This window comes from Malania oleifera, chromosome 1, assembly GCF_029873635.1.
Source record: "Malania oleifera isolate guangnan ecotype guangnan chromosome 1, ASM2987363v1, whole genome shotgun sequence".
Taxonomy (NCBI): Eukaryota; Viridiplantae; Streptophyta; class Magnoliopsida; order Santalales; family Ximeniaceae; genus Malania; species Malania oleifera.
Genome location: NC_080417.1, coordinates 23,763,579 through 23,791,560, shown reverse-complemented (window position 1 = coordinate 23,791,560; position 27,982 = coordinate 23,763,579). Strand labels below are relative to the sequence as shown.

The window sequence follows — 27,982 nt, the reverse complement described above, 5'->3', positions numbered from 1 at the left end:
CTTAGCTAATTGTTACGAAGATTTTTCTCCTGCATGTGCTAATTGTATTTGTCATAACCTGATTGTATCTGAACCTGCATCTTTCTTAGAAACAATAGCTGCCGAGCCAATAACTATACTATCTTGTAAATAACACAAGTTATTTTTCTTTATTCCTTTCATCACCACCTGCGCACCTGATTTAATCTTAAATGTTCCATCTTTCAAAGTGATAGTGAACCCTTTAAACTCTAAAACACCCAATGGAATCAGATTCTTCTTTAGGATTAGAACATACCTAACATCAGTCAATGTCTTAATAGTTCCATCTTGACATTTCAACTATATTGATCCTATTCTAGTTGTTTTACAAGTATTATCATTCTCATAAAAATAACCCCAACATCTAATTCTTCAAAATTAAAAAATCATTCCCTATTGGGACATATGTGATAGGAACAACCAGAATCCAAAATTCACTCATCAAAATAATGTGACGAAGATGTTCCAACAAGAGAAAAATCTGACTCACTTCCATCATCATTGACTATATTGGCATTAAAATGTGCTTTGTCCTTATTCTTCTTCTATAATTTAGGGTAATCTTTCTTCCAATGTCCTCTCTCATGACAAAAGGCATGGGTAATTCCTCTTGGCTTTAGAAATTTGCACGTTCATGACATGTGGCTTGAGAGAGAGAGAGAGAGAGAGAGAGAGAGAGAGCAGTAAAATGCTTAGTGAAATTTTCGGGATAAAGGGGTTTCTTGGTGAATTATACTTTACAATGTTGTTTCTTATTCGATTGTGCTAAAATTTGACATTACATTGGTGATTTGTTTTAGGTTTTAGATGATGTGCTTGCACTTTGGATCATGAGCTATTTCTTATCATTGGTTGTAGGAAAAACATTTCCACATGTAACATTGTTAGTGATACTCTTTATTGTATTGTGTGGTAACTAAAGATTTATAATTCTTGATAATTAGTATTGATATATGTCAGTAATTTGACTAGGAAACAATTTCATGTGGTGTCTCCATCATGCGTGGCTAAGTTTGTGCACCTCCTCCCTCTTTCTTAGGGGTGACAAAATAGGTTAAAAGTGGATAGGTGACACGCCGTTGAAATCGGGTTTAGACTGAGACAAGATGACTTATTTATAAACGAGTGAGACGTGAGGCCGTGACATTCACACCACAACAGTGAGGGCCAAGGAGTGGCGCTGGTTAGGCGAGGGTCAGATCTCCTTCACGAGCAGCCACGACCTCCCTCAATTCCTTTTATATTTGCTTAGATTTATCTTTTGTTGCCATTATAAATTTTAATTTTAATTTTTTGTGGTATTTTGAAATTTTAAAAATTATGGTTTGAAAAAAAACTACAAATCTCATCTGCCTAGTAGTAATGTGTGCATCATGAAGGAGTGTGCGCTTTTTTAAATAAAAAATGTGAAATGTTTTAAATTTTTTAAAATAAATAAATTATATAATTTTTTAAACGAGTGACCAGTATATTAAATGAGCGAATTTAGGTTTATATAATAGTAACCTGTTAATAAGCAAATCAACTTGAACCCGGACACATTTAATCCCAACCCATTTACGACATGCTCGAACCTGCCCCGTTAAGCGGTTTTACCACCCCTACTCTTTACAAACAAATTTATTATATTAGAGCAATTTAGATATTTGGCCTAAAATTTAAAAATAAGAATTCCCAAACTAACAAATTATTCAAAATAGAGGAAGAGGGTTTTTTTTTTTTTTTTGGGGGGGGGGGGGGGGTGGGACCAAGATTATTCAAATGGATAAAAAAATAAATGAGAAAAAAGGATTTTCAATTAACAACATTTGGATCGTCTACTATGCTTTTAAGAATATTGGTCGGGTGGCTTGGAAATATCAAATGGTAGAAGTTGAATAGGAGGAAATAAGCCGAGAGAAGGTTACCTAAATTGTTTAAAAATCTTAAATTTAAGACGGCGCCGTATTTATTCTTCTTCAAACGATTGATTATTCGTATTCAGAATCAATTATATGGATGGAAGCCATCCAATTTTTAACCCAAACCCAACACAAAAATTGCAGCATTCCCATTCTGTTGCTTCCCGAGTTTTTTTTTTAAAATAATAATTTGACTTTTCTAGTATGCTTTATCAACCAACAAAAACATGACACGTCAGCGAAACAAGAGGTACGTTAATGTTCATTGTGCCATGTCAGCAACACATCGGCGAACAGAGGCATGCATTGAAGTCAAAAGATGAGAGCGCTCGCCCTAATTGCCATACCTAAGTAATCATAACATTCCTCCCGTCAAGGGGAAAACCTTAAAGCTACTCTTAGTAACAAAAAGGAAAAAATTAGGAGAAAGAAAACCAATATGTATCATTTCAGAACATTTCCGAGAGTGGAAATAGCGAGGTCCGGCCAAGAAAAACAATCCCCACCGCCAACAAACCCAGCTTCCCCACTCTCGAACTGCCGCGTGTTCCCCATGAGATTTGCTCCGCCACCGCCGCCCCCGAGCCCAGCGCCATCGCAGCTGCCGGCGACACCGTCTCCAATTCCCTGAAACGGCCAACCCACCCTGCCCATACCAAAGCCCATATCCTCAAACCCGGGCCCAAGCCCGACCCCAAACCCGCCCACGGCCAGGAAGCCGGGCCCCTGAGTATTTAGCAAAGAGGTGAAGCTCCCGTAGGCGTTAAGATTGTTGGGCTTGCCGTCGCAGCCCACGAACGGCACCGACGACCCTTGGCCGGCGAGGGATATAAAAAGGGGAGCGGCGGGTAACGAAGGGTGGTTGAAGTCGAGGGAGGCTGCGGCGGCGGCTGCGGCAGAGGAGGAGGAGGAGGGTGCGCATACGGTGCGGGAGCGCTTGGCGTTCTTGCGGGTGCCGCCGCCGACGGGAATGTCGCGGAGGGTGCCGCCGTGGGTCCAGTAGCGGCGGCAGGACTTGCAGAAATGGCGGGGCTGGGAGAAGTTGTAGTTGTTGTAGTAGCAGAACTTGGTGTTGGTGGAGTCGCAGCGGGGGCAGGGGAGGTGTTCTTGCTCCGGCGGAGGAGGACCCGCCGTAGTGGGTTTTGTGGGTCGGCGGTCGCCGGTGTCTGAGGGCATATTTGGCCGCGAATGGTAGTGATTGGGTTGGTGTACGTTGGATTAATTTGGAATTAAGGGGTTGGGGTAGAAGGAGGAATATAACTTGATCAGTGGAGAATTGAAGAAGATGATTGAAGATGAAGATGGATGAGGAGAGGGAGGTGGATCCAATTGGGTTGTTTGGGAGGGGCTTGGGGGGTTTTTATGGAGAGAGAGAGAGAGAGAGAGGCAGGGGGTATAGCTCTGGCCTCTGGGTCTGGCCTCAGACATATTTTGTGTTGGGCAAGGGTTATATGGAGTTCCAGAGAGTGAAACAGCTTTACAGGCTTACAATGTTCGGTTCTGGACATCAATGCATGCTGACATTTCAGTCGGCTCCACATGGGTCCCGCCCACCCTCCCTCCCCTATTTGGGTCGGCTTGCTGGGTTGAGCCTCTACCCGCTCGGGCCGCGGTTTCCACTATAATAATAATATTTTAATCCAAAGAACAATATAAAGTTAAAAAACAAACAAATAATGTGTAGAAATTTGTAATTAGTTTTCACGTTGAGTTATGATTGATATTTTTATAAGCTAGTTGATTTGAAAATTTAAAGGGCAAAGTTTCATGCAAGCAAATCATATTTTGAAGTTTTTACATAATAATTATCTGTGTAAATAATTTTTTTAAAAAAAAGTAATTTTCCTAACACATAAAATAAAAATTTTATTGCTTACTCAACTTCAAATTTGACTTGGTTTTGTTCAACTTCAATTGCTGAATTATTTGAAGAGGTCAATAAATTCAGTTTGAGTTTTTATTTTGATTAATTGAAAAATTATCAAATTTATGTTACATAAATAGAGATAACCTGAATCACCTCCTATCCCATAAAAATATTGGTAAGTTTTTATAATTAAAACTAACTTAATTAAGTGAAACTTAAATCTTAAAAACATACCGTATAATTAAATATTTATCAAATAATTATATGATAAATTGAAATCAAGTTAAATTTTGAACGTAAAATTTATATAATTCAATCAAATTTGAATACAAATTTATTATATATATATATATATATATGCTGGATATTTTCAAAATATTTATTTTTTTTTTCTAAAAAACTTATTTATTGTATCTATTCATAATTTTAGGTCATATTGGCACTATTGTGCATGTGCTAATTGCCATCACTCCATACAGAGTGGTAGTAATAAATTATATATAATTATGGTACCAGTGAGTGGGGGTAGGACAATCAGAAGCATGCATTAAGATAATAATTGTGACCATAATTATTATTCCAAAGCTAGCTCCTTTTCTAACGACCCAGAGAAACTAATTGATTGTACCGGTGTTTTGATTGGGCAATCCCATAAACAAAGAAAAGCACGGCAGTACTAGAACAATAATCAATACATCAAATGGAAGTGTGAATACATAGAATTGCTCACGTGTGGCTTTTACTAATTATGTTTTGTTTTTAAGAGTACAGTATTTTTATGTGCGTATGTATGTATATATATAACACATATAATATTGTTGCATAGTATTTTTAAATTATAATAAAAAAAATCTTGGATCAAGCGAAGAAAAAAAATCAAGTTATATCGGTGGAGAACATAATACAATGATTTTGCTGTAGAGAATAGCAGTGATCACGCCAACATGCATCACGTAAGGCTATTGGTCTCCTTATTATTTTTTATATTTAATAGAATATATAGACCATTAATTAATATTAATCCATGTTAATACACATAATATATATGTATTATATAGGTCCTACTAACTTTATTCCGACATACTAATACTTTTTATATAGTAAGTCTTTGATTTGCTGTTCCATGTATATATATTTATTATTAAAGACTCTCTACTCCATTTACATGATAGGTATAATTTTATTATCGTTGAAGCATATGTTATATTTGCCCTCTCTCTCTCTCTCTCTCTCTCTCTCTCTCTCTCTCTCTCTCTCTCTCTCTCTCTTATTATAATACTATTAAAAAAATTCTCTCTTGAGAGTTTACCTTAGTGAATCATCAGAGTATATCCATGGGTGGAGAGTTTTACCCCCGGATTTGGTGCCACACCATAATGTCTAAAGTGACGCGATGATGACTAGAGTTCCCAATTTATCAAAAAAAAAAAAAATTCTATCTCTTTCCCGATTTCATTTTAAACTTTTTTTTTTCTTGAATACCATTTCCATAAAAAATAAAATATTCCTAGATGTAATTTTTACAAAATAATTATCATAATTGTGATGATGGGTAAATCTATAAAATATGACTTACACCATATATTGGACAAATTATTCTGATTTTTACGTTTTAAATAATTGAAAAAAACACTAGTCCAACACAAACCTAAATTCTAAGCACCAATTATTCCTTATGCTTAAAAGGAATATTTAATTTTCAAATACTTCCATCGTCATCACAGAAAGTTACCAAAAATAAGGTTGAAGTTTAACAAAAGTGAAAAAAAAAAAACTAAACAAAGTCATGCATTTTAATTTAATTTCCTTTGCTCAAAAGATTCTTAAAAACTTGTGACTTTGGTGACCCTCAGATCACGAATTCGATTCCCCATTGAGAGTTTATTCTGGTAAACAACCAGGAATGCGTCAATTGGCGGACGACTTTCACTTTTGGGATTTGGTATTGCAACATAATATTTAAAGTGGCGCAATGGTGACTGAAGTTTTCAAATTAAAAAAAAAAAAAAAACAATTGATAAAGGTTTCTAGAAACCATTGCGGACTTTTGTTTGATTTGATTTTTTTTTTTTTAATAGGTTGTGAAACAAATGAAACAATTGATCTCATCTAGTAGTTCACACATATTCTATTAATATATATATATATATATATATATATAAGATTAATTAAATTTTAACTTTGTTGAAGAAATTCTCTCTTAAGTTAATTGAATATCAAATTTAAACTTCTCACTAAAACAAACTTTTGATATAAAATTTTTCAAAGATGGTTTGTCCTAATTAATCTCTAATAACAGTACATCACATGGTTTAAAATAGTAAAAAAATCTCAATATACCTAATATCATTTTAGGGATTAGGACTAAATGCATGCACTATATAATAAAATTTCAACTGCGTCCATTCCTTCCTCAATTAGAAAAAGAGACGACTATTATTATTTTTAACCAGTCACTGTTATAAAACTTTCAATGAAGGAAAAATTAAAACCTTTTTTTTTTAACCATGCTTAAAGAAATTATTAAAAATTTTATATTAAACAAGTGCGAAAAAAATAGCGTGCATTGTACGTGAATGACGAGGAGGGATGAAGCAGTAGCATGTGCATGGCATGTGATACTGTTCGTATAGCGTGCGGCGAAGATTGGGCGGCTAGACGTAGAGGTAGAGTCCGAATTCCGCCAAAGAAATTTAAAAATAATAGAGAGAGAGAGAGAGAGAGAGAGAGAGAGAGTGATTGATGGGAAGAGGAGGTGGGAACAGTGCCGACCGACAGAATCATGATTGTCGGACAGCGTGGGGAGTAATTATTGGTTGGCTCCTCTGATTTCGGACGCGTCTTGTCCGCATCAGATTCCCTCTTCGTACGCTGTTTCTCCCCGGATTTCTCGCCAATTGTTTTTGTACTTTTGCCTGCTTGCTTCCCCATGGCACCCGCCCTGCTCCGCCCCTCTTTCGCCGTCGGATAACGCCTCAGACCATGGTCGCCGGGGATCGGACGGTGGAAGATGGTGTGAATGGGGTGGCGGAGAGGGGAGGAAGGGACACCTGTCAGTTACGTACCGGCACGGTCGGGAATAGGTGAGGGGGTGGGGCTCGCACGCGCGGCGTCAGTAGGGGCAGAGCTACTGTCGCGGGGCCACTCTCATGCGTCGCTTTCTAGCTCCAGGGAGGAAGGGGAAGGGGAAGGGGATGGGGTTGGGGATGGGGATGGGAGCAGTGCTGTGCTCTTCCCATTTACAATTCCTGTGCGTTTTGGCGCCTTCTTTTCGGAAGGAATATGACCACGCCACAGTTGGGCTCACAAAATGGGCCAACCCGATCAACTTGACCCACTTAAATTAAACTAGCCTTGCCAAGAATGATAATCAAAGACTCGCGTGATAGCATGTACTCGATGAACTAACGAACTCAGCGACAAATTTTATTCAATTTCACCGTTCTTCGTTGTTGTCAGCCGACGTGAGCCCGCAATGACAATTGGCCGGGACAACAAATATTTTTCCAGTTCAAATAATTTGTAAAGAATAATCTTTAAAGTGTTTGGTTGAGCCGCAGAATGTAGTTCATATAAATTGGGCATGTAAGTTGAGTAATAGGGTGGTGGAACGAGTTAATAGGTCGGGTTTGGACAGATCATAAATTGGTTGGGGTTAAATAGATTTGAATTTGGGTTGTTGATCTGTTTACTATTGGGTGACTATTATGTACGTTCATCTGTTTAAAAAATATAATTTATTTATTATTAATATTTTAAAAATATTTCATATAAATAATATATATATTTTTTTAAAACACTCATTCATTTGTGGGTGATCCAACCCGAACTCATCTAACTCGTTTAATAAACAAATCGAATCCGGGTTGACCCATTTATAAATGGGTCAACTTGTATTAAATCCAAATTTGGTTTAAATGGGCAGGTCATGAGTCACCAATCGGATTTCGACCCGTTTCGCCACCCCTATTGAGTGACGGATTGAGTGTGCAAAACGCAAACCATTGACCTAATTTGAATCAATGCAGAAGTAATGACGAAAAAGTAAAAGAAACAAAAAAATTTAAAGGGAATAATGTTGAAGACTATGTATTGTGTGATTGGTGCATTCCGGTTAAAAATGTATGAAAGCATAAAGTTTAGAACTTGAATTTGAATTTATGTTAATTTGTGTACGGCATAGAATAAAATTATATTAAATTTCTTTGAAATCTATGCAAATCTCTAAATCCAAAAAAAAAAATTCCATCTTCCCAACATTATCTTAGAGGCTCTTTCTATCTTAATTTTTATATTTTGAGCTATTAGACAATTCTATCAACTGAGTTTTTGCTTTCAGATGGTCAAGACTGCACTTCTTGCAAGTGACCACTAGTCATCCTACTTACACAACTGACAACATCATTCATAATATAAATTTTACTTTCTATTTTCCATAAATTTTAGTTTCACTTCTTCATACTCTTCCAAGTTAATTGTTTCTAAGAAAAAAAAAAAACTGCTAAACCATCAATCCATCTTAATCCATTTAAGTACTAAATTAATCAAAACCACATCCAACGTGATTTGACTTTAATTTGAGTTTTTTCTCAAATCGCCTAGTTAATCTCGTTGGAAATTTGAGCCGAACTCAAACCCATGGATTGAGCTTTTGTTCTCTTGTTTACTGAGAAAATTTTAAGCGATATTTTTAAAAATTATTTAAATTATTTATTTTATGCTCATATTATAACATGTGTTTCTATAATATGTTGATTATCGTACCTTGATGCAAATTTTAAAACAATATTTAATTAGATCTCTAATTCGATTAGCATCAAATTCTATTTGACAATAATTCCTTTGAAAACATCATTTTCGCTATGATTTGCTTAATTTTCTTTCAAATGGCCCTAATAAGAGAGTAGCCATTAAAAGGAAGAAAAAAATTAATGTGGTCCTTGTTTTGGCCTTATCAACATACGTAAGAAAATAAATAATATCCATCATGCGTGATGCCTTACATGAAAAGCTTTTGTTGAATAATATTATAGCTCATACCAATTAATTTTTAAAATATTCTTAATAATATAAAAAATCGCATGTTTTAATATAATTAGTGTATATACGACGACATCATAACTTTTAGGGTAACATGGTAGTTATAAATATTATTATTATTTGGGTCAATCAAAACCATTAGAACTAATACTAAGGATAGCTACACATGCATGCCGACATATCTATATATGTGTCAAAAACCTTATTGATATGAAACTTATTTTCCGTACCCAATGGTTATTACGTTTATACCATACTTTTTCATTTTATTATGTTTTTGATCTATTTCATTTCAACTTATCAAATAAGTCATCAACCCGAATAACTCATTCATTTGTGCATAAAAAAACCCATTGATGCCGCATGCAGCTCAATAGGAAGTAAGCCTAACTAGCAGTAAAACTTATTTCATTAGCCACCAAGACTTTAATTCTAATCATTTAACTAGGAAAACCTTAAATTTACCTCCAGAGCCACTCTTGGGAGCTATTAACTATGCACATATTGTAATAAGAATTAAATTAATGTAGATTTAACATCTCATACATTGAAACCTTTTAATTGGCTAGCATGCATTTGGTTTCCTAGATTGGGTTTTGAAATTTTGATTTTAAAGTATTTGATTTAAAATACTTGAATGAAAAATTTGATGTCAAATTCATTGCTTTTCAACACAAAAATTGCTTGGTTTTTCAACTAAATATAAATTCTGGGTTTCTTAATTATCAATCCAAAATTTCTTTTGGATATTGTAGCATTTGTTTTGTTTATCTTTTCTTGAGTTAGATTACTTGCTATTATATTGTGACACTCTAGAGTTTTGATGCAAAGGGGTATTTTTCTATTATGGTAAGAATTAAGAACAAAAAATGGTAGTTACTTTGGCTATACAATTAAAAATTTAAAACTTGAAAAATAAAAAAAAGTCAAATTATTATACTATAACAAGCTAGTATTAATTTGTTGTTACTTTGATTACATAATGTGAGATAATTAATTTTTTATCATATATTTTAATATTATATGCATCTTTAAGTTTAGAACTTGAAAATAAAAAGTCAAATTATAGGACTGTTCCTTAATGCATATTTGAAGATGACATTTCAGTTAACTTAATTATTGTTCATAATTTGGCAAGCACCAAATTTTATTTGACAAAAGGTCTCTAAAACATCATTTTCGTTGGAACTATAAAGTCTAAAGTAAGGTAGAGTAATGTCCCTTAACAAACTAGCCATTAATGAAGACAATTGACCTTTAGAAAATGAATTTATGCTTGTCAATAGATACCAAAGACACTACTCATTATATATCAAGCATGAAAAGTTTTCATGAATGGCATAGCATGCATCCAATTGTTTTAAAAAATAGATAATATATATATTTTTTAAAAAATTGCATGTGGTATTAAATTAATTAGGATATGTCACATCATATATTTCATGAGATATGTAACAGTGATAAATATCATTATTTGGTAAGAAAAAAAAAAAACTATTAGGACGCTTAAAAATGGCTACATTTGTACTTTAGTATGCAAAAGTTACACAAAAGCTTCACATTCTTCAATTGGTTGTCTATTGTACTATTATACAAGTGTTTCGAGTTGTGTTTTATTCGAGACCATAAAACTCACTTAAATAGACTCTCAATTGTTGAAGAGTAAACTTAACGGTGGGACGATGGCGGCAAAACATGGCCGGCAGCCCACCTCTGTTGAATTTGGGCAGGAGTCAGTCACCAACTTCACCAACCAGCCCACAATTGTTGATTTTAATCTTCATTTGTTATGCTATAAATAGATGTGTGTGTGTAATGTAATGTGCGGTGTAGTGAGGGTGAATAACTAGTGAGAAGAAGAGAGTTTGTGTATCTTAAATTCGTCTCTGTTTGTTTCTTTTTCAGATTGAAATTAATTGTTTTGTATTTGTATGTAATCTTCACTGAGTTTCAATCACAACCAGTGATTGAGTGAGTCCCCTCCACCCATCAGTGGTATCAGAGTGTTCAGATTCGTTGAAATTCGCCAAACAGAGGCGAACAGAGAGAAATTCGATTTTTTTTTTTTCCAAATTTGAAGTTGCTTCAAATCCAAAATTGAGCATACCATTGTGAAATTCACGCTGAAACGATTCCAAAGGTGAAAACCATGGATCAAACGGAGTTCGGGAACCCCCGCACGTGCTCCCACGCACCGACAAAAGACACAGTGTCATCCAGACGCACTGTACGCGCTGAGGAGAGTGCTAATCGGCGAAGTCACGTGCTACACGCACCTTGCACGCGTCTTCTTTACCCAGTCCAACAACTCGTCTCCAGCCCCACGTGGACAACCCTACTCGGCTACCGACCCACATTCAATCGCCAACACGCGGCATGCCCAAAAGCCACCATGTGGCTCTAATGGTAACCACTCAACCCGTTATCTTCGTTAACGTCTGTTAAGTTAAACTGGTTCAGAATTGTTTTTTGGCCGATTCAGTGATTTTTAAACTGGTTCCTAAAGTTTTTTGACCTTCTGAACACATTGGTGGTATCATATTTGCCAAAATCTATCCCCATTACTCTGTTTTTTGATATATTAACTCAAATGGCTAACGGTACTACACAAGTTGTTATTCCAAAGTTGACACGGGAGAATTATGACAACTGATCTATTCAAATGAGAGCCCTTCTAGGTGCTCAGGATGTCATGGACATCGTTGAAGATGGGTACAGAGAAAGCCTATCAAAAGAAGTTGAAGCAACTATGTCTAATGCTCAAAGAATGATCTTGCGAGTTGATCAAAAGAATGATTGCAAGGCGAAATCCATAATCTACAAATGCTTTGATGAGACCACGTTCGAAATCATCACCTCCACCAAGGCATCCAAAGAAGTTTGAGACTCTCTCCATCGAACACACAAAGGTGAAGACAAAGTGAAAAAGATTCGTCTTCAAACATTGTGAGGTGATTTTGAATCTTTAAGAATGAAATCTATTAAATCTATTGCTGATTACTATACACGAGTTATGGTAGTATCAAATCAATTGAGAAGAAATGGAGAGACTCTCAATGTCGAGAGAATTTGTGAGAAAATTTTGCGATCTTTGGATCCAAAATATGATTATATAGCTGTGACCATGGAAGAAACAAAAGATTTAAAAACCATGTATGTAGAAGAACTTGTGGGCTCACTCCAAGCCCATGAGCAAAAAGTCAACAGAAGGAGTGATGATAAAGCACTGGAGCAATCCCTCCAAACGAAGTTGTCCCTCACTACAGATAGATACGACAAAGGGGTGACATCATAGTGAGGAAGAGGATGAGGCCGAGGATCTCGTTGAAGAAATTATGAAAATTTTGACTCTAGAAAAGGCGGTAGAGGCGGAAGAGGTCCCACTAGAGATGGACGCAATCAGCAGAACTATGTCCTGCAAGGCAAAGGACAAGGAAGAAGAGAGGGATACAATAACTGCCCAAATGTAGACAAGAGAAACGTTTAGTGCTAACACTGCCACAAGTATGGACACTATAGTAATGAGTGCAGAGGTAATTCCAAAAATCATGAAGTGAATGAAAATGCTAACTTTGCAGAAAAAGAGAAAGCCGAAGGAGAATCATTGATGCTGATGGCACACAATTCAACCCACTAGGACCAAAATATTTGGTACCTTGACTCTAGAGCCAACAATCACATGACTGGAAGAAAGAACCTGTTTAATGAACTTAATGAGAATGTTTAGGGAGAGATATCATTTGGTGATTTCTCTAAAATCCTAGTTCGAGGAAGCGGAAATGTCCTAATCAAGAGGAAGGATGGAGACCATACTTTTATCTCCAATATGTACTATATGCCAGCTATGAAGACTAATATACTTAGTCTCAGACAGCTTGTGGTGAAAGGCGACCGAATTAGCCTTAGAGATAAGTAGATAGTGATAACTGATGCTCGAGGTAAGTTCGTTACTCGAGTAAAAATAGAAAAGAATCAAATGTTTTCGCTCACCATTCAACATGATATCCCAAGGTGTTTGAGCGCTATCATCAAAGACTAGCTATGATATATTAGGTATGAACATCTAAATTTTGAAAGTTTAAAACAGTTGGGAAGCAAGAAGGTGGTGAAAGGCTTACCCAACATCCACCACCCAAATGTGATATGTGTAAGCTGTGTTCTGAGTAAGCAACATAGAAATAGCTTTGGAAAGCAAGTCGACTACAAATCTACCATGCCACTCCAACTAGTATGTACAGACGTGTGTGGTCCATTGAGACTATTGACCTTATAGGTCATACCTGGTTTTGATAATGACAAATACTCTAGTATTTGATAGTTTTCAAGTTTGTGTGCAGGTTTATATTTAGCAAATCAATTGATGGCACATGAAGTAAAGCCTGAAGACCCTGAAGATTATTTCTTGTTGTAATTTATATTATTTAGGTCTATAATAATTTATATCGGTCTGTAATAATCTCTGCATGTTACGCATATAAGATATATTTTAAGCTCATTAAGACCTTAGGACCCAACACTCTTGCACAAATATCATTCATAATCAGTTGTGTAAAAAGGAATGGAATTGAAAATAATAGGGAAAGTATGAGAGAGGTTGGGCGACCGAACCCTTGGAGTTCAAAACTCTTCAGGCACCTGAACTGTTGGAAAGTTAGCAGTTTGACCTTGGTTCGGGCTACCAAACTAGAATGACACTATCTCCCTCGGGCGCCTGAACCTTTTGAAAAAGATAGTTTGCCAACTTAAGCTGCCAAACATTTTAGTTCAAATTGTGCTCCGGGCGACTAAACTCTTGTGTTTGAGCTATCGATCCCAGATCCGGGTACCTAAACCTTGGAGCAAATGTTTCTAACTTTTGTTCGGGCTACCGAACCTTGACTCGGCTACCGAACCATTTAAAATGCTTTTCAAAACTCAGTATATTAAGGTGACCGAACCTTGGTTCAGCCACTCGAACCTTCTCGGGTTAATTAAATTTTTATCAAGGTTAAATTGATTAAATACGGTTAATATTTCCTAAGTGCTTTTAAACTTTTCTAAGAATTCCCTATAGGTCCTAAACGATTATAATTTCACCTTATTCTATAAATATGAGTTCATTTTTGTGGATTAAGCAGAGATTAAGAAAAATCATTAGTCAAAATTCTCTCAAACTCAAAATCTCATTTTGCTTATAACACTTTCGAACACTCATATATCTTCATTTCATTAAATAATCTTAGCTTTGTGAGAGTTCTTGCTTGGGTTATTGCTTAGTATTATTGCTCATACTTGTTGACCTGATAAGTTACACCCAATTTTGATAATGACAAATACTCTTGGTACTGATGGTTGTACTAAGAGTTGCATGCAGGTTCACCTTGTGCGCACTTTCGAACTGAAAGACATACCATAATGGCGTGGGGTGTTCGTGCCAAAGAATGAAGAAGTTTTGTATTGTATTTGTAATTCTTATTCATTTTCTTCATTCTGGGATGTAATATTTATTATGGACTATACACTCTATGGTTTGTAATAATTTGAATCATGCATGGTAGGTAGATATGCTTATAACAGACCCAAGTTGGACCTTAGGTACCTACTTTTAGTACACAAAGTTCCCAACACTACTCTTCATATCTGGGGAATCAATTCAGGCTAAAAATGAACTTAATAGAAAATATTGAGAGGGTTCAGGCGACCAAACCTAAGCCGTGTAAAACGGCTCGGGCGACTGAACAAGTTAATATGTTGACTTGGTGTTCGAGCTCCCTAACCACTTTTGAGCGTTTCTCCCTCGGGCACCCGAACCTATGTCAGGTTCCTTTTCAACAACCTGAGCACCCAAACGATCACGTTCAAATTGGGCTCGGGTGACCGAATTAGATAGTTCAATTAACCGAACTTGGAATCGGGCACCCGAAATTGGGAACAAAATGCTACTGACTTTTGTTCAGCCGACCGACCGTTTCTGCGGGAACACGAACCATTAAAAATTGGATTTTTTACTGAATCTATTCGGGCACCCGAACCTTAGGCTGGGCACCCAAACCTCGCGATTTAAAATATTTTTTACTGATTTTTAAATGGTGTAAACTAGGTTAATTTTCTTAATGGCTTTTAAAACAAATGTAATTATCCCCATTGAGTCCCCGACGGTCAAAAATTTCTCCTTGCCTATAAATACCTATTCATTTGTCATAATTAGCAAGAGATTAGTAAATTTGATTAGGGCAAAATTCTCTCAAAATCCAAAACCCTATTTTAGCCTATACTACTTAAATACACTCAAAAACTTCATTTTCCTTGATTATCCAAGAGTTGTGAGTGTATTTAAAGTGCTTGTACTTCATTCTCTATTTGCTTAAATACTCTCATTTGCTTGATTGTTGATTGATTTTAGCATTGAGAGTAAAGCTTAAGTTCTCTCACTGATTTTATTTAATAGATCTTGTGTGGTAAAACTTAGAGGCTTGTGGTTCTTGTATTTTCATTGCAAGTTACCTTAGCCCTTATTTTTGTGTACAAAAATTATTTTTCAAAATCTAGTTTTCAAATACTCCATTGTGCTTTGTATATTGAAATATCTTATTGAGTTTGTTTGAATCTACTTGCTTAGCATATTTGAAACCCTGATCTAATCTTGTGTTATTCACATATTGTGTTTCAAATCTTCTTTTGATATACACTCTAGATCTGGACTGATAATATATACTTATTTGAGTATTTAGCACACATTAGAGCATTGAGCATATTTACATATCATTCATGCTTGCAATATTTCTTAAGCAATACTGATGTACATATCTGCTTGTGAAGAAGCGCATTTCCGTGTACAAAATTTTATACACATTGGTTGTATTCCAAACACGAGCTTGAAGAGGGAGACTAGCCCTATTGAATAGTACCAGACTAGCTTAGACCAGGTTAGGAAAGCTAGGTGCGCCATCCTGGTAAGACGTGCTGGTTGAGATTAATCCCTTGAATTGACCTGGTTATAATCGGTGCTGCTCCACCCGTTAAGTGAGCAGTAGTGGAATCCTTGTGCTGGTGTAGCCAAGGCAGGGACATAGGCAATTTGGCCGAACCCCAATAACATATCGCGTGTATTGTTTACTTTTCCACACTTTACTTTTATTGCACGTGTATGTTTATTTATTGATCGCATATACTGACCCTAGGTTGTGTAATACTATTGTTAAACCGATTGACCTAGGCAATAAATTTTAAATACCCAATTCACCCCCCTCTTGGGGTTGCACCAAAACTAACAATTGCTATCAAAGCCTCGTAACTTAGACTTAAACGTCGTTTAGTAAAAGATCATGATAACTCATGTTAGTGCATCCCCTTCATGTGAGGGAAGATTGGTCACACACCCATCAGTATTCTGTGGTAATAACTATATTGTATGGAAATTCAGAATGAATGTGTATGTGAAAGCTTTAAATTGGAAATTTTTGGAATGTCATTGATCAGGGTGATAGTGTGCCTATTAAATCCATTGGTTGTACTAGTGTTCCTAAATCTGAGTATGAATTGAATGATTATGATAGGAACTTAGTGCAGGTAAATTTTGATGCCATGAATACCTTACTACATGGTTTGGATTCTAATGTTTTATGTGAGGTTATGGCGTGTAGTAATGCTAAGGAGATCTGGGATGAACTTAAGAGGAGATATGAAGCACCCATGCAAAACAAATTGAACTCTCCTTGTGACTCAAGCTTTACAGATCTTGAAGGAGGTAACCCATGCTTTGTTGCTTTGACTAATGATGAGGTAATCTTAACTCCTTCCAATTTATTAGATGAATATAAAAGTGATTCATGTGATGATTTAAATGATGTATCTGATTCTGAATCATGTGATAGTGCTGATAGTGAAAGCATGCTTACTTATGAAGAACTGCAAATTGAATATATTAGAATTCAAAAGTCACTTGTTAGAGCTAACAAAAGGTATACTGCTTTGAAAAACAAGTATGAGGCATCTTTGAAAGAATGTGAATCAAAAGTTTTTGTTGAAAGGGAAAATGATTTAAAAATCAAACAGTTAGTAAACAAGAATGATAAATTAGAATAAGATTTGACTGTTGTAAGATCTCAAATTTTAAGTGATAATGAAAATGATCTTCTCATTTCAGAACTTGAGTGTAAAGTGAACACAATGTCCAATGAATTCATAAAATTACAAAGTGTTTGTAAAGACTTGAAAAACTCAATAATTCAAGATCTTGAAAAGAAAATGAAAAACCTATCTAAGATCATCCATACATTCACTAGAGGTAAAGAAAATTTTGACAAACTCTTAGGTTCACAAAAGATGACTTTAGATAAGGAAGGTATAGGTTTTAATGGAGTTGAAAATAAGAAAAGGAAGAACCTATATATGAGGTACTTTGTAAAAGAATCGAAACATTATGATAGTACCTCCTCCAGTCCAAACACTCACACCACATATGCCCTGTGTTAAAAGAAGGGGCACATAAAATTTAATTGTCCATTTAAAAGAAAAGGTGTGAAACCCAAACGGGTTTGGAGAGTCAAAGTACCACCTAATCCTAACCCATCAAGAATTAAAGATAGAAAAATGGCATGGGTTGTTAAGAAAGAAAACCCCTTGAAATTCAAGGAAGATTTTACTCAAACAGAAATTACATTATCACATAATTCTTCCTTAGCATTTAGGATTAGCTATAGGGGATAGTGTTGACTAAAGGCTTAGGAAATGGTTCGAGCCGAAAATGTAAAATCCTAGTATATGTCCATTATTTAAAAATTTTCATACTAAGTATTTTGAAAAATCAAGTCAATCTGTAAATCCAAGTTTATAACCAATCTGAACTTAATGCATATATTCATTGGTTGAAATATGAAATTATTGGCTGCTTGAATAAATATCCACTTCAAAATGGACAAGGCAATTGTGCCTGGCATATTATTCTCAATTGCCTAACTCGCGCTCAAATATGAATATCTAAAGATTAAGCATACCTTTTGTCCATTGCACTAGCTTGTGGTTTAGGGAATCCATCTCACTCTATACATCATTTAATCCTACACCTATCATTGAGCTTAAAAGCCTAAATCATAATCAAGTAATTACTCTAGGACATATTAACTAGCACGAATACTTTTTGAACAATGTCCTCCTTCTGAATACTCTTTTGAACTTAAATAAAATGTTTAATCTTTAAGAGTATTCATTCTTTATTTCTTACACAAAGCTCTCAAACTCTAAGTCAAACCCATTAGAGTTTTATATACTTAGAGATACGTTGAATGAGTAATAAAATCGCCTAGGTCTCAGTCTAGATGAATGTATAAAATTCAAGTAGACCTATGCACATGCAGTTTAAATCGAAAGTCATTCCAACTTGGTGCCTCTCACATTTTGAAGATCATATCAAAAGAGGCAAATATAGGCTTAGAACTCTCAAAGAAATATTCATTGTAACTTTTTGGTCCGTTAAGCTTAAGACCTCAAAGTCAAGCTAGAATATTGAAACTATTATAACTCTTGGTTATTGAATTTGAAGATGAAAGAAAAGGCATAACATGAGTTGAGTGCATAACTTAGGGGGAGCATATATTCTTTCATGATTATATACATTAAAATGCTCTCATAATCATAGCTTACATGCCTTAATGAATAACAATTCTGCACTGAACTCAATTATAACCTTTGTTCTTTACTATTTATATATATATTTTTTTATGGAAAGATTATATTTATGAATTGTTGATACTACTGAAAGCATGTTTGTGTTGAAAGCCTCCTGCATGGCGGATGCAGTAATTGAGAATTGTTTGCTAGTAGATCTAGGTTCTCGCATGCCTTAAACTCTTGAGATATTGTTTGTTTAAGGATCATTTTTGTGTAGGTTATTTTTGGGAAGTGTCCTGTTTATAGTCGGTATGCTGCCGAATTTTCTATAGACATTTGCCCAAAAATTTGAAATTGAAAACTGTGTGTGGATATTAAATTTGATCTTAGATTTTAAATATTTATGTTTAGCTCATTTACTTTAAAATTTTGAATTCTCTGGAGTTGGTTGTGCGTACATATTTAAAATGCTTTGAAATTGGCAGGTTCTCATGGATAGATCACATTTTCAAACAAAATGCTGCCAAAATTTTTCAAAATTTTTGCACACAACTCTATATCATTTCTAAATGCTAAGCTTCTTAAAACTTGAGTTGTGCTTTTAAAATAATATTTGAATTATACTCAAGTTGATATATAAAGAAAGTGTATATTCTTAGGGGGAGTCACTTAACCTTAAAATCATTAGGTTCTGAGAAAATAAATATGTATTTTGCTTTCATTTTTATATCCTTCGGAAAATACATTAACAATGTGGTATCAATGTGCACATTTTGGTAAATCTTTGTTTGATATCATGTTCATTTCAAAACAACATGTCTTTATAACTAGTGGTATTTTAACAGTTAATATCTCCTCTACCATGTAGTTATAACAATTGGTATCAGGCCCACATGTTTTCATTATACTATACCTTATGGGAATACATGTTTGTTTTGGCAACCAAAGATGATTATGATAAAATTAACATTAAAATTTTTTGAAAGGATGAGTGAAAGCTAAATGAAAAATCAATTTCATCCTTGCATAATCATCCTTAGGGGGAGTATAAAACATTAAGATTGTTAATGTGTTGCATGCTACTTTTACACCTTTGATGCACATTCTGTTTGAGTTAATTGATTGAAATATGCTATATATTGTTTATTGAAACTCCAAACAGGTCACTTAGGTACAAGGCTATCTTGGGATTGTTTCATTTTCAAATGACATGCTGTTAGAATTTTTAATTTCCTCTCAATATACCTTCTGTATCTAAATGACATCTATATTACTTAACTCTTTTTGCTGTTGCCAAAAGGAGGAGAAGAGGCAAAAGTGAGTAAAAATACTTAATCTATAATTTCCCATTACTTTAATTATCTTTATGCATAAAGTTAGGAGAAGCCTTTCTTGATAGTAACCACTTTTGCATAAAGTATTTGTCATCATCAAAAAGGGGGAGAATGTTAACCTGATAGGTCACACCCAATTTTGATCATGACAAATACTCTTGGTACTGATGGTTGTACTAAGGGTTATATGCAGGTTCACCTTCTGCGCACTTTCGAACTGAAAGACATATCATAATGGCATGCAATGTTCATGCCAAAGAATGAAGAAGTTTTGTGTTGTATTTGTAATTCTTATTCATTTTCCTCATTCTAGGATGTAATATTTATTATGGACTGTACACCCTACGGCTTGTAATAATTTGAATCATGCATGGTAGGTAGGTATACTCATAACAGACCCTAGTTGGACCTTAGGTACTTACTTTTAGTACACAAATTCCCCAACATAACTCTTCATATTAGGGGAATCAATTCAGGTTAAAACAAAACTTAATAGAAAATATTGAGAGGGTTCGGGCGATCGAATTTAAGTGGTGTAAAATGGCTCGGATGACCGAACAAGTCAATATGTTGACTTGGTGTTCGGGCACCTGAACCACTTTTGAGCGTTTCTCCCTCAGGCACCTGAACCTGTGTCAGGTTCCTTTTCAACAACCCGAGCTCCCGAACGATCACGTTCATATTGGGCTCGAGCGACCAAATTAGATAGTTTGGTTAACCAAACTTGGAACCGGGCACCTGAATTTACGAACAAAATGCTACTGACTTTTGTTCAGCCGACCAACCGTTTCTGCGGGCACCCGAACCATTAAAAATTGGATTTTTGACTGAGTCTGTTCGGGCACCCGAACCTCGCGGGTTAAAATATTTTTTACTGATTTTTAAATGGGTAAACTGGGTTAATTTTCTTAATGGCTTTTAAAACAAATTTAATTATCCCCATTGAGTCCTCGACAGTCAAAAATTTCTCCTTGCCTATAAATACCTATTCATTTGTCATAATTAGCAAGGGATTAGCAAATTTGATTAGGGCAAAATTCTCTCAAAATCCAAAACCCTATTTTAGCCTATACTACTTAAATACACTCAAAAACTTCATTTTCCTTGATTATCCAAGAGTTGTGAGTGTATTTAGAGTGTTTGTACTTCATTCTCTATTTGCTTAAATACTCTCATTTGCTTGATTGTTGATTGATTTTAGCATTGAGAGTAAAGCTTAAGTTCTCTCACTGATTTTATTTAATAGATCTTGTGTGGGAAAACTTAGAGGCTTGTGGTTCTTGTATTTTCATTGCAAGTTACCTTAGCCCTTATTTTTGTGTACAAAAATTATTTTTCAAAATCTAGTTTTCAAATACTCCATTGTGCTTTGTATATTGAAATATCTTATTGAGTTTGTTTGAATCTACTTGCTTAGCATATTTGAAACCCTGATCTAATCTTGTGTTATTCACATATTGTGTTTCAAATCTTCTTTTGATATACACTCTAGATCTGGACTGATAATATATACTTATTTGAGTATTTAGCACACATTAGAGCATTGAGCATATTTACATATCATTCATGCTTGCAATATTTCTTAAGCAATACTGATGTACATATCTGCTTGTGAAGAAGCGCATTTCCGTGTACAAAATTTTATACACATTGGTTGTATTCCAAACACGAGCTTAAAGAGGGAGACTAGCCTTGTTGAATAGTCCCAGACTAGCTTAGACTCAATTAGGAAAGTTAGGTGTGCCATCCTGGTAAGGTGTGTTGGTTGAGGTCAGCCCCTTGAATTGACCTGGTTGTAATCGGTGCTGCTCCACCCATTAAGTGAGCAGTAGTGGAATCCTTGTGCTGGTGTAGCCAAGGCGGGGATGTAGGCAATTTGGTCGAACCCCGATAACATATCGCGTGTATTGTTTACTTTTCTGCACTTTACTTTTATTGCACGTTTATGTTTATTTATTGATCGTATAGACTGACCCTAGGTTGTGTAATACTATTGTTAAACAGATTGACCTAGACAAAAAATTTTAAACACCCAATTCACCCCTTCTCTTGGGGTTGCACCAAAACTAACAATACTCTCATTACTTTGCTTGGTTGATTGGTATTGATTTTGAAGAGTTAAGCAAGGTTTTTCCTATAAATTTTATTTAATAAATCTTGTGTTGGGAAAAACCTAGTAGCTTGAAGATCTTTGCATTGTCATTGTAAAATTCCTATAACTTGATTTTGTTGTGCAAAATATTTTTTACAAGCTACAATATTTTTCATACTACTCTTGTACTCATTTCATTGAAGGAAATCTTTTGAGATAGTTTGATTACCTGATTAGCATATTTGAGACCCTGATTTTTTATTGAGATTTGATATTTACTGTTTCAAAGAAATAGCTTGATTAGAACACTCTTGAGCATATTAGTGATTATACCTTGTTAAGTGTTGTTTGCACAAAATCACATCACTGAGCTTACATTTCCTATATTGTTGATGTGCACTTTATTGATTGCCATTGGTACAAATTTGCTTGTATTAGAAGCACTTTTTATTGTACGAAAAAGCTTTATCTCTTTGTATTTCCAGGTGTGGCCTAAGAGGATTTGATCTAGCCTAGAAGGATCAGGTTGGGGTTAGCCCTGTGAACTTAATCTAGGGCCTTCTCCGCCCCGCAAGGAGAATTTGTAAAGGTTGAGGTTAGCCCTGTGCTATTTGACCTGGTTGTAATCGGTGTTGCTTCACTCGTTATGTGAGCTTTAGGCATCCTCGGGCTTGCAAGCTAGAGGTGGGGATGTAGACACAGTTGGACGAATCCTGATAATATTTCATGCATGTTCTTTATATTTCCGAAAATTTATTTTCCGCACTTTTATTTTCAGCACATGTATGTTGTATGCTTGATTCATTATATGTAGTATATGTGTTGATTAGGTTTATAATTAAATAGAAAGACCCTAGGTTTATGTAATGCTATTGCTAGATTGGTTGACCTAGGGACAAATTTTTAAATACTCAATTCACCCCCCCCCCTCTTAGGAATACACCAAAGCTAACAATTGGTATCAGAGCCTCATAGCATTGACTTAAATGTTTTTGCTAAAGATCAGGATGACTCACATTGGTGTATCCCCATTCGGAGAGGGACGATTACCTTCCAGTCCTCCACTATTTTGTGGTGTTAATTACACCCATTGGAAAATTCGAATGAGCATATTTGTAAAATCTATGAATTGAAGGGCTTGGTAGGTGATTGATAAAGGAATTTGTATGCCAATAGAAAATGAAATTAATTTGATGCATGCAAATTCATATGTCGTGAAATTATTATACCGTGCTTTAGATTCTAATATTCTATTTGAGTTTGTGGCATGTCATGGTGCACAGGAAATCAGGGATGAACTAGAAAAGAAATATGGAGAATCCCAGGAGAAGAATATCGTAACTCCTCTGAATGCTCCAAGCTCAAATGATCAGGAGGAGGTAAATCATGAGCTTGACATCAACAAGGAGGTATATGATATTCACTCTAGCTCGATTGATGATTTTTTTTATGAATTCTATGTCGTGTCATATGCTGAATCATCTGTTGATAATATTTTTAATAATGTATATGATGATTCTCATGAAAAATATTGCAGTATATCGTATATTGAATCATCTGATACTCTTTGTGATAGTCCTGTTGAAATTGCATACAATGATTCATATAACAACTATGATATATCTTATGATGAATCATGTGTTGAAGTGATAAATGAAAGCATGCCCTCGTATGAAAAGTTAGATAAAACTATATTGAAAATGAATAAATTTCTAGCGAAGTTATCTAAGAAGAAATTCATTTTGAAAAAGGAAAATAAAAGCATGGCAAAGAATTTAGGAAAAATAAAAGATTATTATGCCATCCTAGAAAAGAGAAAGATTAAGAAGGAGGTTTTTTATTGTTGTTGTAGTCGGTACAATCATAGGTTTTTCCCCGATTCATTCTTCCATGAATTACTGAAAACGAAAAGAAGTTCATCCATATTGAAGATCTAATAAATCAAATAATTCAAAATGACTCTTCAAATTAATGAGTTTTTGGCTCCCGAATATTCAACTGACCAATTAATTCTTTATAACGTATTATATATATATTTTTTGACAAATAAGCTATCAGTCGTTGACGTTTTCCCAGAATTTTCAGTAGACCTCTTTGAGATAAATAGTATTTTCTATGTAATTCCAAATGCGAAGTAAGTCTCCGTATCTTATTGGTAAAACCGAATACTTGAAATTCAATGGATCCCTTGTTTTCTTCTTTTTCTTCTTTTGAAATGACTAAAATAAATGAATTTTTTACCATGACAAGATCTTCCCTCCCTTTTTCTTTATTTTTGACATATATGAATTTTACCAATCATTAATAATAAAAATTCTAGTCATTTTAATCTAGTATTTATAATAATATGAATTTTGTTATAGAGCCCTAACCTAATTTTATTAAATAAAATGAATCAATCTAATTTTCAATTTGATTTGGATAGAGGATGTTATATTCTTGTACTCACAAAAGAGATTAGAAAAACCCATTCTTGCTCACACCTTTGCTGAAGGGAAAACTCTACTAAATTGCTGGCTTAAAAATAAGGGTTTGGTTTTGAGTTGGATCAAAATCTTTAAGAAAGAACCATTTGTGACTTCTAAACCTTGATCTTCACATTTTCTATCTAGTTTTGATTTTGAAGTACGATTTGAGATTTAACTTGTACAACTTGCTCTGTGTTTGAGAGTGTTTTTGTACACAGAGGGACATCATTTGCTGCTCAAACCGCAGCAGAAAATGCTATTTGTTCAGTAATAGATCAAGGTATGCAACAAGCAGAAGTCATGATAAAGTGTCCTGGTCTCAGTAGAGATGCAACATTACAAACTATTTGTAGGAGTAGTATTCTATTAAGTTTCGTACGAGATGTAACCCCTATACCACATAATGGCTGTAGACCTCCTAAAAAAAGACGTGTATAGAAATATGAATAAATTTCAAGAGAAATAAATGATTCAATGATCTAAGAAAAATATTACTATGGTTCGAGAGAAAGTAACAATAGCTACTCGAACATTTCACTGGAGCAAGATCATGGTTGACTTGAAGTCAATATATTAGGACTTAGACTTGTCATAATTGCAATCTTTGTTTTTCATTGAGGAAATTTTCCAACTTTGTTTTGATATTCAACGTTTTCCAACATAGGTTAGAAATTGAATCTTAAAACTGTTGGAAGCAAGAAAAATTTAGAAACCAATTTGGTAGGAAAATGATACTTTACCCTAATTTAAAAGTATAAGCTTGTGTATTAGTTTGACATTAAAAGGGAATTGGGTAATTAGAATTTCAAAGAATGTTTAGAAGCTAATATAATTTTTACTCAAATGAATCACAAGTTATGATGAGAGTTTGAAGTAGTTTTATACATTTGATTTGACAAGCTAATGATTACATATCTTGGTTTGGGATGTCCCAGCAGTATGGTCCTTGATGAGTATGAGTTATTATTGCAAGTTCTCTGTTTAAAATGAGGCTAACCATTGGTGGTTATCTATTGATCATTCACCTAATTGTTTGTTTTTAAAAGAAAATAGTACTTAAAAATCCAAATCGAGTGAGGGTTTTCTTTCTAACTAATAAGCTCTTATGTTTGACATCTTGAGTGCTATTGAAAGGACAAAATTTGGACAGATGTCTGGGTTTGTAACAACAATGAAAGAAATATACGAGTTAACGAATTCCAAACTTCTTTACCCATAGGTTATGAATTTTTAGATATTCTTCCCAGATGATTTATTGGGGTTATTCTGGTTATCAGGATAATTTTTCTTAGTCTTTATGTCAGAGATGTAATAAAAGGCATAGGGTGAATGCTGGATTAGGACTCCTAATTTCTATAGGTGCGGTAAACTAGAGCACATTGGGAGGAACTGTCATGAATCGTTACCTATTGCACTTATACCAAACCAGATCAGGGCAAACTAGCAAGTACCTTGAGGTGGAGGTGGTCCAGCACGAGTGTACGCGATAATCCCAACTGAGATAGATATTGCCAAGGGCGCAGGTACGAGTTTATGTTTAAGATAATTATGGTATTATTTAATTGTAGATGATGTAGAAATTCATATGGTGATATATACTAAACTGTATGAAATATAGTTTGTTGATAAATTTTTGAAATGTGAAAAATGATTGGGTAGTGAATTTCGAGGGCGAAATTCTTTTAAAGAGGAAAGAATGTAGTAATCTGGGAAAAAAACTTTAAGATTAATTATTAATTAATTAAACTTTATTTAATTGAGTTAATAAATTAATTAAATGTTATTTAATTGAATTAATCAAGTAAATAATATGATAGGCATATATATATACATATATATATATATATATATATATACACACACACATATACATATATATATATATATATATATGTATGTATGTATGTATGTAAGTAATTTAATACTCAGAACCTTACATATATCATTCATCTATATATATATATATATATATATATATGTGTGTGTGTGTGTGTGTGTGTGCGCGTGTGTGTGTATCACTTATCATATATATAAATAAGGTTAAGGTATATATATGTATTGATATATATGATAAGTGATACACACACACACACATATATATATATATATATATATATATATATATATAGGGTTCTCAGGAAGTTTCAACTTCCTGAGAAAGTAAAAATACAGTGAACGTCTTCCCCCCCCCCCTTCACGTATCTCTCCTCACACTCACACTCACCTCAACCTCCTCCTCCCTCACCTTAATTTTCTCTGCAAATATTTGGCTGATCGGATAACAAAAGATACCGTTGGATTCTTATCTCTGCCACCGACATTTCCACCGGACCGGATTTTCCGTAAGAGCAACGTTGGAACCACTCTTGGAGAAAGGTATACTCCCCATCTTTTCTTAATTTATCCTTAGATTTTCAGCTAAATCAACAATCGGGCACCTCCACGGGGTCCCAGTCTCGATCGTTGTTATTTTGGCCGGAGCGAATTTTCAATTTGGGGGTCCTAGGTACCACTCTAAAGCGAGAGTGGGATTTAGGGAATTAAGAAAATTGGTTATTTTTGGGAGTTTAATTGTTATTTGAAATTTATGGGTCTAGGAAATGTTAAAATAGTATTTTATTTAAGGTTGATTTGATTAAATTAGGGTTATTGAATCAAGGTTCGAGTGAGCGCCGCAGGCATTGTTTTGGGGTCCCTACAGGCATAGTTCAGGAAATCAGGTAAAAAAATAGATTAAGTCAGGATTTTCAGAAAGTTTAACATTTATGTAAACCAAGATGTAGTCCCAAGAGTAGGGGTGAATTGGATTTAAAAATTTATTTTACTTCTTTTTAATGTATTTTTGACTTCTTGTGGATTTACCAAATACACAACGAATACTTAAAATAATATCCAATCCACAACCATATACCAATAAAGTATTTAAACAATCAAGTAATCAATCAATCAACCAAATGAATCAATTTTTTCCAATCAACCACAATATCTAATCAAGATGGATATTTTGTTTACAACTCTGCGTATACGAATTTGTAAGCCCTGTAGAGAATGTAATTTGTTTCTCAATTTAATATTCAACAAACCATTCACACTCTTCCCAAAATTCAAAATTCAAATAAAATTTTAGTTAATTTATCTTTGAGATGTTAACCAAGTAACGTACTCCCATATGGTTTCCGCAAAGTATGGTTTAACCAACATACTCCCTTTCGGTTTTCACAACCCAAATCAAAATTAGACTTTAAGTTTACTTGATTTCGTAGTATATATGATTACCAATTAAACCATCCACACAATTTATATGTGCTGAAAATAAAGAGTAAGGGAAAGAGAGAACGAGATCGGGATTTTTACGAGGTTCACCTTATACCCAGCCTACATCCTCGCCTTTGGTAAACCACCAAATGATTCACTAAAATCAGTTCCTTTGCCGTGTGGAACAACACCGTTTACACACTTAGACAACGATCCAAATAACCTTGAACCGTCAATATCTACAATATACAAATCAAATAGATGTTTACAAAAAATGCTCTCACAAAGAGCTAATTAGTACAAGTTAAATCTATATACTTCAATCAAATTCATAATATGGAAATATGAAGCTCAAGAAGATATCACCGTAAGCCTTCTTTCTAGGTTGAAAGAATTAAAAGTAGGCTCATAATTTT

At 34.6% G+C, this 27,982-nt stretch overlaps 1 protein-coding gene across 1 annotated transcript; it reads right to left on the bottom strand.

Annotated features, from left to right (window-relative positions):
• Positions 1 to 2,157: 2,157 nt before the first annotated feature.
• LOC131158966 (dof zinc finger protein DOF3.4) lies at positions 2,158 to 3,394 on the bottom strand. Its single transcript, XM_058113850.1, has one exon. It carries the CDS (start codon positions 3,096 to 3,098, stop codon positions 2,367 to 2,369), a length of 732 nt encoding a protein of 243 aa, XP_057969833.1. The 5' UTR covers positions 3,099 to 3,394; the 3' UTR covers positions 2,158 to 2,366.
• Between the last annotated feature and the right edge of the window lie 24,588 nt (positions 3,395 to 27,982).